Source organism: Ctenocephalides felis, unplaced genomic scaffold (assembly GCF_003426905.1).
Source record: "Ctenocephalides felis isolate EL2017-DRISC unplaced genomic scaffold, ASM342690v1 CF-g0.4_SCAFFOLD_03199, whole genome shotgun sequence".
In the NCBI taxonomy this organism is placed as follows: domain Eukaryota; kingdom Metazoa; phylum Arthropoda; class Insecta; order Siphonaptera; family Pulicidae; genus Ctenocephalides; species Ctenocephalides felis.
Window position 1 is genome coordinate 178054 of NW_020539353.1, and position 11559 is coordinate 189612.

Consider the following 11559-nt stretch of genomic DNA (forward strand, 5'->3'; position numbering starts at 1 on the left):
AAAAGTCTTACAAAAAGGGCGTTCCTGAAAAGGACAAGAAGTTCTATGATTTTTAGAAATTCACTAAAGGTTGGAATAAAGTATTAGGCGTTCTTGAGACGTACACAATATGTAATAATTTAAATAATTGCAGGTATAAGTTTGTTTAAAGATACCAATTTGGCCATCACAGTTTGAGGATTCTTTGCGTGTGAACAATTCTAACATGGCGGCAATGTGGCCAACATTGACGATTATTTTGACGTACAAAATAAACTTTCTATTATTTACATTACATTAAAATAGACATTATACATAAATGGAGTAATTTATAAAAATAAAAGTAATTTATAAAAATATTCCTGTTGAGATGATAAGATTGAAGATGATTATCAAAACCATATCAAAACATTTCTTTCTAAAATGTTACGACGGGAAAAATTCCTAACCTTATGCTGCAAGTATCACCTTAAATTAGTTAAATTTAATATCATTGATTAAAATACATGATTAATTAGTACACAACTGTTTTCTCTGTTATAATCAGGTATCTAATATATCTAATAATGTCAGAAGAAAAAACTACCTCGATTAAAATTGAACCACTAGAATATTCAGCAGAAGATCCTCAAAATGAAGAGGATATTAAGTCTGAATCTTGTTCAGAGAATGGAGAAACATGTCTGGAAAGATTTATGAATTCTAAAATAACTGTAGAGGAAGAAATCAAACAGGAATTAATGCAGGCTCCTATAAACCCTTTCGTATGCACAATATGTGATAATGCATTTGCTTTAAGACACCATTTAGATCGACATATTATTGCTCATAACAGAGAACTGCCAATTCATGCCGGAGAACTTCTTTTGAAGTGCAAAATATGCAACAGAGACTTCCATTCATCAAAAGGTTTGAAACGACATATGTACACTCATACAACATATTGCTCATAACAGAGAACAGCCAATTCATTCTGGAGAACTTGCTTGCAAATGCAATATATGTAACAGAAACTTTCGCTCACCAAAAGGTTTGAAACGACATATGTTCACTCATACTGGAAAACAGCAACATATCTGCAAAATATGTGATAAAACATTCACACGATTGATTCGATTAGAGAAACACATGCTTATTCATTCTGAAGATCTTCCTTATAACTGTGGAATATGTAACAAACTATTTCGTTCCGTATATAGTTTAAAAAAACATATGACTAATCATTCTGGAAATTTTCTTCAGAAATGTGGAATATGCAATAAATCATTAGCACAATCTGATGCTTTAAATGCACACAAGTTTATCAATTCTAGAGAATTTCCTTATCAATGTGAAACATGTAGCAAATCTCTTCATGCATCAAAAACTTTAAATAACCATAAAGCTCAAAAATATAAAGTACCTATATGAGAAGAGACACTTGGGTGCTCATGTGAAAGCCAGTGAAATATTTATAAACGGTTATTTCTGTAAACCTGCTCTAATTATTGTGATTATTCTAGTATTGTTTAAATTGATGTACACATTTATATATTGATCATAAGCTTTTAGGACATACAAGCACTTGGTTGTGCATTATAATTAATTTAATTACAGATTTTTTAGTGATATCAGTTCATGCAACTTGCCTCAAGGCAAAATGCTACTTACATCTAGTAGTTTTAGTTAAATTATATATCGATTTTATTAGCAATAATATGTTATTTAATGTCTCTTACTGTGATTGTTAATTTTAAATTTGCCTCATTTACAAATTTTCGTTATATTGTTCTTGTGTTGGCAGCATGTATACATTACGATTTTCATTGTTATGACATGACAGAATTGGCATCACTGGAAGGCTTTTGATATCAACATTCAACAAGACGTTTGTAACCTAGAAGCAAACTTTGCAATAATAATGTTTAATAAATTTATTTTTTAATATTAAATTTGTATATTTAAGTTTTAATTTAGTCAAAAATGAAGAATGAACGTTCAGTGGATAATTCCAGACCGTTTAAATTATAAGTAGTCTATCAAGTTTTCATTTGCAGGTGTTTAGATATATAAATTCATTAAAAATATTTATTTTACAGCTCATCAAATATTAAGTTTGACTGGTATTAGCTTCGAGAGGAAGAGCATAATTGTAAATATTAAATACAAATAATTTTCACTTTATTTTATCAAACTACAAAAATTTGTGTACTCATTTTTATAATAGGGCTTCGTGGAATTGACAATAGTACCTTTGAAAGACAATTTGAGAAGCATTAAACTAAATGCTAAGCAATGTAGAATTTATAGAGTCACATTAGGCGATTGTGAGGCTACTTTTCAATATTTTGATCCCTTTTTGGATATCTGCAAAAATGATTCAAAGACGTAAGTTGTTCTATGTTTTTACCCATAATTATCAATTTCTACTAGTAGGATTGTTGATAAATATCCTTTCTATTACCAGGAGGTCTTTGGAGGTATTTTCCAAGTGTCACTTAGCGGCTGCTCAAAATATAGATCCTGATTGTAATGCAGGAGAATTATTTATCAATGTGTCCCATGAAGCAAGCCATCTCATTGGTGAAGGTAGAGGTTTAAGAGTTGGAATAGAATTTTCTTTAGAGCAACCTCAAGGTGGCTTGCATTTTGTTGTGCCTGAAACTGAAGGCACCATGGAAGAGGTTTGTGAAAGAAAATCACAATATAACTGGCAGTATTTTTATGATTGTTTTTTTTGGAGGGCAGCTCATATGTACACCTATGCACATGAAAACTCATCAAGACTCTGGTTTCCTTGCGTGTATTCTTATGCAGAGCCTTGTACTTGGAGTCTTGAGTTTACTGTTGACGCAGCAATGACAGCTGTCTCTTGTGGTGATCTTGTAGAAATTACTATGACGCCTGATATGAGGAGGAAGACTTACCATTATGTTTTAAATACTCCTGCTTGTGCTCCTAATATTGCTTTAGCTGTTGGGTATGGACTAGATATATCAATATTGTATTATTTATCAATAACTTTGTGCTTTTTTTTTTCATACTAGACCTTTTGAAACTTATGTGGACCCCCATATGCACGAAGTGACCCAACTTTTGTCTACCACAACTAATGCCATTATTGAAGAACTCTGTTCGATATATGCATGAAGCTTTTGAGTTTTATGAGGAAACTTTAGCTACAAGATATCCATATCCTTGTTATAAGCAAGTTTTTGTTGATGAGGTGAATAAAGTTTCTTTAGAATTTAATTTAATTCATAGATTGTAAAATAAATCCCCTTTTATTCTTTTTAGACTGTTCAAGATGTAGCTGCCTACACTACCATGAGCATTCTGAGTACTCATTTGCTTCATTCCATAGCTATAATTGATCAAACTTATATAACCAGGAAAGCAATGTCTCAAGCAATAGCTGAACAATTCTTTGGCTGCTTCATTACTATGCAGAGCTGGTCTGACACCTGGCTCAATAAAGGAATTGCTGAATATCTATGTGGGTTGTACTCGAAGAAATGTTTTGGAAATAATGATTACAGAGAGTGGGTTAGACAGGAATTGTTGGATGTAAGTAACAGATTATATTGTCATATTACTTTGATGTATTATTTTACATTGTTGGTGTAATGAAAAAAAAACAAGTGCATGTCAGATTGAATTTTACGGTTTATTAATATTGCATGAAAAGCTTACAAAAGTGTACAGATAATTAAATAATTGCTTACAAAAAACCATACATAATCGAGACTCTAATGTGCGTTTGTGGAATCAAAAAAATGTCTTACATTTCAATCAAGATATAGAAGCGAATATGGAATCGGACAGTAAACCATCAGAAATCCCAAAACTACGAAAGACCGTTATTGGATCCAGCAAATACAGCAAGATACCTCGCGAAGAAGGTCGGACCAATATGTTTACATCGGAAAAGGTCTCGCTGCGTTCAACTTCATCAGTTTCTGACTCAAGACAGGAAGTAATATCATCTAGTAATAGTGCATCTACAAGCCTCACTCAACCACATTCTGATGTCAAGAAACCTCCTAATTCATGGCAAGTAGTGAATTTCAAAAAAAGAAAAACTTCATTTGAACCATTAGGAATAGATGTCAAAATTCAAAACAGATTTTCGGCCCTTTCAACAATAGAAACAGCTAATGATGACATCTCAGTTAAACCGGCTCCAGTCAGTAAGCCTCCTCCAATATTTATTTATGGAGTTGACGATATTAATGATATGTCTAATCAATTAAATGAAATAATTCCGCACGATCAATATTTCCTGAGAAGTTTAGCTAACAATACATTTAAAATTCTATGTAATTCTGTCGACCATTTTCGAACTTTATCCAGACATCTAAAAGAAACTAATGCCGTATATCATACATATCAATTGAAAGAAGAGAAGGCTTATAGGGTTGTTCTTAGAAATGTACACTTTTCAACAAGCACAGATGCAATTAAATTAGAACTATTAAAACAGGGTCATGTCGTACGTAATATCCTAAATATTAGACATAGAATAACAAAAGAACCTCTTAATATGTTTTTTGTTGATCTGGAACCAAATAGAAATAACAAAAATATTTATAACATTTATAAATTATTCAACTGCATAATACGCGTCGAACCACCGAGAAAGTCCAACAACATTATACAATGCTCTCGCTGTCAACTCTTTAATCACACCAAAAAATACTGCAATAGACCATTTGCTTGCCTAAAATGCGGAGACAATCATAATACTAAAGCTTGTACCAAAGATTCGAATGCTCCGGCATGTTGTTATTTTTGCGACGGTGCTCATCCAGCTAATTATCGCGGTTGCTCATACTTCCAAAAAATTAAAGAACAAAGAAACAAAACTCCAGTAAATGAATCAGTCATAAATCCAAATCCAAATAACCAAAATTTTAAAAATTCTAATAATTCTAATTCTAATAATAAAATAAACAACATTTCTCCGGCCTTAAATCCAACAATTCAAAATTCATCCTATGCAGACATTGCAAAAAACAATTACTCTGCTTTAATCATTCTCCTTCAAATCCCGATACTGATTCTCTAGCAACACTTATTTTAGAATTTAAAAATATCTTCAATCAGCTTTTGCAACAGAACACCATAATAATAAATATGTTATCCACGTTAGTCAACAACAAAAGCAATGGCAAAAATAATTAAAATTGCTGAATGGAATGCCAACGGTTTAATACCTCACAAAAATGAAGTAGAATGTTTCTTAAAGTTAAACTTAATAGATATCTTATTAATCTCAGAAACTCACTTCACTGAAAAAAACTACTTTAAAATTTATAACTAACTACACTACTTATAATTCAAATCACCCAAGTGGCAGGGCTCGCGGCGGTTCGGCTATATTAATCAAAAATAATATAAAGCATTTTGTTCTACCAAATATTTCTGATGATTTTCTACAAGCAACTCAAATTTCTGTTGAAACAAATTTATATAATTTTTGTGTTTCTGCTGTTTATTGTCCACCAAGATTCAAAATTTCTTGTGCTCAGTTTTCTTCTTTTTTCTCTCAATTAGGTAATAAATTTATCATTGGTGGTGACTTTAATTGTAAACATATTGCCTGGGGTTCTAGACTGACTACAGCCAAAGGAAAGATTCTTCATGCAGCCATAGGGCAAAATAACCTCTCTTTTATTTCAACTTGCAGTCCAACTTATTGGCCTTCTGACCCTACTAAAGTTCCAGACCTTTTAGATTTTTTTATTGTGAAAGGTATTGATCTTTCAAATCTCAATATTGAATCTGGTTACGATCTCTCTTCAGATCATTCTCCAATACTTGTGACGTTTAGCACATTTCCTACTCCAGTTATCAACAATCATATTCTACACAACAATCTTTCTAACTGGATTCAATTCAAATCCATACTTGATTCAAAATTATTTGCAAAATCTAGGCCTACAAGCGTTATTGATATAGAAAATAATATAGATTATTTTTCTGAGATTGTACGTGAAACAACCAAGCAGATCACCCCGAACATTAATCCAAGAAATGATAATCTAATAATTCCGCAAGAGATTAAGAAGCTAATTGCAGAGAAACGAAGAGCAAGACGTACCTGGCAACATTCTCATCTACCAACGGATAAGACATCGCTTAATCATCTCAATAACACGCTGAGGAAAAAAATGAAAGAATGGAAGAATTGTACATTCAGGTCGTATATATTGCAGCTAAATAGGTACGATAATTCCATATGGAAACCAATCAGAAACAAAAGTAAACCCCTACAACAAAACCCTCCTCTGAAAATAACCAACCAAAACGGATTCATTTGGGCCAAAAGCAACGAAGAAAAAGCGGAGGCATTTGCTGATCATCTAAGTAGCATTTTTAGCGCTCGAAATATTTTCCAGAATAATTTAATTAACAATTTCATAAATCAACCCATACATTCTACACCGTTAGGACATTTTTCACCAAAAATGATGTCTTATGTGAAATAAAAAGGATAAAAAACAGATCTTCGCCAGGTATGGATAAAATTACTCCAAAGATGTTAAAAGAATTGCCTACAAAAGGTATTTTATATATAACAAATATTTTCAACGCCATACTTCAATACAATTATTGGCCCACAGCGTGGAAGACTGCAGAAATTATTATGATCGCTAAACCAAACAAAAACCATCACACTGCTAGTTCATACCGTCCTATCAGTCTTTTATCGATATTATCGAAAATTTTAGAAAGACTTTTGTTGCAGAGATTGTCAGAAGATCATCCGAATGATAGTTGGATTCCTCACCATCACTTTGGCTTCAGAAAAAATCACTCTACAATTCAACAATGCAACAGAACGGTGTCTCGTATTCTTGAAGCCATGAATAGAAAGGAACACAGTGTAGCCGTATTCTTAGATGTCAGTCAGGCTTTTGATAAGGTTTGGCACTCAGATATAAAATCAAAACAACTTTTCCAAACTACTTCAATATCTTAAGCTCATATTTGCTTAATAGAAAATTTAGAATCATAATTAAAGATGTGACTTCGAGCATCAGAAATATAGAATGCGGGGTACCACAGGGCAGTGTGCTAAGCCCTGTACTTTATCTTCTTTTCACAAACGATATGCCCACAGATGATCTTCTAACCATATGCACTTACGCCGATGACATAGCAATTTTTTCATGCAATTCCGATATTAGAACAGCAACTTGTCAGTTACAAAATTATTTATCTAGTCTCGAAAAATGGTTTTTAGATTGGAATATCAAAATCAATATCGAAAAATCACAGCACATAATTATTTCTCTAAAACATCACAACAGTCCACCTATCATCATGAACAATTCAATAATTCCACTATGCAATTCTGTTAAATATTTAGGCATGCACATTGATTCGAAATTGACATGGAGAACGCACATTGAATATAAAAAGAAACAAATCCAACTGAAAGTAAAAGATTTTTACTGGCTTTTTGGGAGGAAATCTGAAATCTCTCTCGATAACAAGGTACTTTTGTATAAAGCAATCATAGTGCCCATTTGGACTTATGGAATCGAACTATGGGGTTGCTCATGCAAATCTAACATAAACATCATTCAAAGGTGCCAGAATAAAATTCTGCGTATCCTTACTAATGCGCCTTGGTATATTTCGAATTTTTGCCTACATAAGGATTTGAAAATCTCAACAGTCAACGAAATGATCAAGATTAGAAGTTCATCTTTCAACAATAAATTAATCCAGCATACAAATCCTACAATTCAAGCGATTCACAGACCGATAAGAAGATTGAGCAAGAAATGGCCTTCCGATCTACCAAACACCTAGCCCAATGTCTGCACGCGTCCTGACGTAGTACGCGGCATACATCATCACGTCATCTTTCATTTATGTTATTATTTTTGTATTACTGTTTTAATTTAATTTTTATTTCAACTTTTTTCATTTTATATTCAATGTATTGCATTTTTTTTTTTTTTGTATTTTTTTTTTTTTGTAAATAAGACATTAAAGTCTTGATTAACAAAAATAAATTGTAACAAAAAAAAATTTTACATTGTTCTGGCTTTTAGGTTGTGGCTTATGAAGAACAGTATGGTGGTATAGTTTTGGATCCCAGCCAAGCGCCTGCACCTCTTCCTGTTGCCGCTGCCTCTGGCACATCTCCTGTAACAGCTGCTGGAGGGCCCCAAGGACGAGGAGGCAATCACCATGCTACAGTGGCTCAAAATAATGGACAGAATGTACACCATTTCCCTACCAGAAGTCTGCATACTATGTCACCAAAGTATATACAGGTATATGATCACACACATTTTATTAATGTTGGATGCATTTTATTAATGCATTTTTTAGGCAATGAGAAAAAAGGCTCATTTAGTCATTAGAATGTTGGAACATCGGATTGGTCAAGAATTACTGCTGCAAGTGTTTAACGAACAATTAGCTTTGGCTACGAATGCTTCTACACAGAAAATTGGTAAAATACATTTAATTAACTTATTACATATTATGATTTTTGTTTATATTCTTATATTTAAGGCAGTGGATTATGGCATCATATGCTAATTTCTACAAATGTCTTCACAAAAGCTATATTTACTGTTACCGGCAAAGATATGGCTGTTTTTGTTGATCAGTGGGTGAGGACTGGTGGACATGCCAGATTTTCGCTGACATCAGTTTTTAATAGGAAAAGGTAATAATCAGAAATCATGCCATCTGTTTTCTGCATTAATTAAAAAGTAAATGAATTTTCTCAATTTAATTCCTTTTTAGAAATACTGTAGAGTTGGAAATTGGACAGGATGCAGTTAGTCAAAGAGGTATTAGAAAATATGTTGGTCCATTGCTAGTTACTTTGCAAGAACTTGATGGAACTTTTAAACATACTTTACAAATTGAAAATACAGTTGTTAAAGCTGACATTACTTGTCATTCCAAGAGTCGTAGAAATAAAAAGAAAAAGATTCCTTTGTGTACAGGAGAAGAAGTTGATATGGATTTGAGCACTATGGAGTAAGTAAAGTAAAGTTATATTTTTGGCTTTTATATCCATATTCAATTCTTTACTTACACAATTTAAATATTTGAACAAATATACATAAGTAACTCATACAAAAATAAATGCGTTTTTTAAAAACGTGAAATACATAACCCTGTTCTCTTGACGTGCGTATAGTTAGCAGCACAAGTACCTAGAAGCAAAATAATCTCAAGGTCATTTGTTTAAAATTTAATTTTACTGTCTGAATTGTTAAAATATTGCTATAAAGTCAATTAAATCTTAATGTTTTAGGCTTTTCTAGTTTTTTTGACATAAATATCTTAAACATAATTATCTGACAGCATTATTTTCCATTGTTACCAACATCCCACAGTCGGTGCTGGCGATTCTGCTGTTGATAATGCAAATAAAATTACATATATTACACAAGTGCTCAATTATCAACTCAATAAATAAAATTGATGAGAATAATAAAAAATGTGAAGCAAAAATATAGTGTTTCGTGTTGATTTCAAGGAATTTACAACAAATTCTTTCGCTGTGTTTGAGAGGTTATTATGTCTGCTGCTAGAACTTTTTGATAGAAATAATCCATCAAATTTTACATTTTTGATACCAATGTTTCCTTATTAGCTCAATAAATATAAATGTGAAATAAGTAATACATAATGTAGATGCAATAAAATAAGTTTATAAAGATAAACGTAAATATATATGAAACACATGTTGTTTTAAACAACACACATTCACAATTGAGAACGAATGAATCATTTTGATTGAGATTGCATCCAGGGCATCACACAGGAGATTCTATTTTAGAGCAGCTTAAAATTGGCATGGTATCTCAGATGGCATTGGACTACATGCATCTCGTGTGTTTAGGTGTCACCAAAAGATTGTTAAGTCTGTGGGTGAAAGGTTCGAGAGATGTCCAATTAGATAACAAAGCGACTGAAAGGGTAAGTGAATTTTTGGTAAGTTATAAAAAATGTGTAACTACTGAGTTTTCTAGGTTACCAAGATCTCCTAAAGATGTTAACCATTGGAAGGCCAACGAGTTCAGGTTGGTTCTGCTATATTTTGGACCCATAGTTTTACAACCTGTACTGGAAAGGAATAAGTACATCAATTTCATACAACTTAGTTTGGAGATTAGAATTTTGTGCGACCCAGAGATGTGCATCGAGAAAAACGATACAGTAAACAGATTTCTCACTAATTTTGTGAATGAATATTCAAGGCTATATAGATCTGGCCCGATGACTTACAACACCCACAATTTGATACATCTTCCGGCTGATGTGATGAATTTCAAATGTAGCTTAGATCGGTTCAGCTGATTTCCTTTTGAAAGCTATTTCAAGAAGGTACAAGGTAAGCTGCAGAACTCGCCGAAACCTATCCACCAGCTGGTCAACAGAATGGCTGAAGAGGAGATGCTTGAAGCAATGTTTGCTAATGAACAGAGATATCCAAATATGCAGCATGGAAGAGATGGACAGATAAAAATAAAATATAAAGATTTTATTATTTGTAATAGCGCTCCAGACAATCTTTGTATGGGCACTGATATTTCTCTATTATTTTTTCAGCATATTCATGATTTAAATCAAATTGTATTATAAGCCATTGTTTGTGAGTGCATGTGATTATACGATTTTTCATATGTATTTATATCATTTAAATGACAACAATAGTAATGATGTTGTAATATCCGCACAGCAAATTAAAAAAAAGTGCCTTAATTTGCTGTGCGAATATTACAATTATTAAATAATTGAATTGTTTAATTTTAAATATAATATTGTATAGAATAATTGTATAAAAATAAATATAAAATAATATAATGTAATAAACAGTTTCATTGTTCACTATGTTTACAGTTTCATTGTTAACTTTGTATATATAACTTTAAACACTTTTTGCTTTACATTTATATTTATTGAGTTAATAAGGAAACATTAGTATCGTTAATGTAAAATTTGATGGATTATTTCTATCAAAAAGTTCTAGCAGCAGATTTAATAACCTCTCAAACACGGCGAAAGAATTTGTTGTAAATTTCTTGAAATCAACACGAAACACTATATTTTTCTTTGACATTTATATTTATTGAGTTAATAAGGAAACATTAGTATCATTAATGTAAAATTTGATGGATTATTTCTATCAAAAAGTTCTAGCAGCAGACATAATAACCTCTCAAACACAGCGAAAGAATTTGTTGTAAATTCCTTGAAATCAACACGAAACACTATATTTTTGCTTCACATTTTTTATTATTCTCATCAATTTTATTTATTGAGTTGATAATTGAGCACTTGTGTAATATATGTAATTTTATTTGCATTATCAACAGCAAAGCGATTCAGAATGGATATTTGGTAATATCTTTACTGTTTCAGGACCTTTAGATAACTGATCGCAAAAATCATCTTCACGTTTCAAAGGTTTCTGAACATTTTGGCATACCTTGAAAAAATGTATGTATATATGCGTGCGTATATGTGCATTTATCAAAAAAATATATTTTTATGTTTTGCCTTATTTCAAATGAGATGTATTAGAAATTTGAAGCAATGCCTACTTTAAGCGAT

The 11559-nt window shown here is 31.9% G+C and overlaps 1 protein-coding gene and 1 pseudogene across 1 annotated transcript; both read left to right on the plus strand.

Annotated features, from left to right (window-relative positions):
* Positions 1–545: 545 nt before the first annotated feature.
* LOC113381912 (gastrula zinc finger protein XlCGF46.1-like) lies at positions 546–932 on the plus strand. Its single transcript, XM_026620559.1, has one exon. The coding sequence runs from the start codon at positions 546–548 to the stop codon at positions 930–932; it is 387 nt and encodes a 128-aa protein (XP_026476344.1).
* Positions 933–1941: 1009 nt separating this feature from the next.
* LOC113381913 lies at positions 1942–10587 on the plus strand (annotated as a pseudogene).
* The last annotated feature ends 972 nt before the right edge of the window (positions 10588–11559 follow it).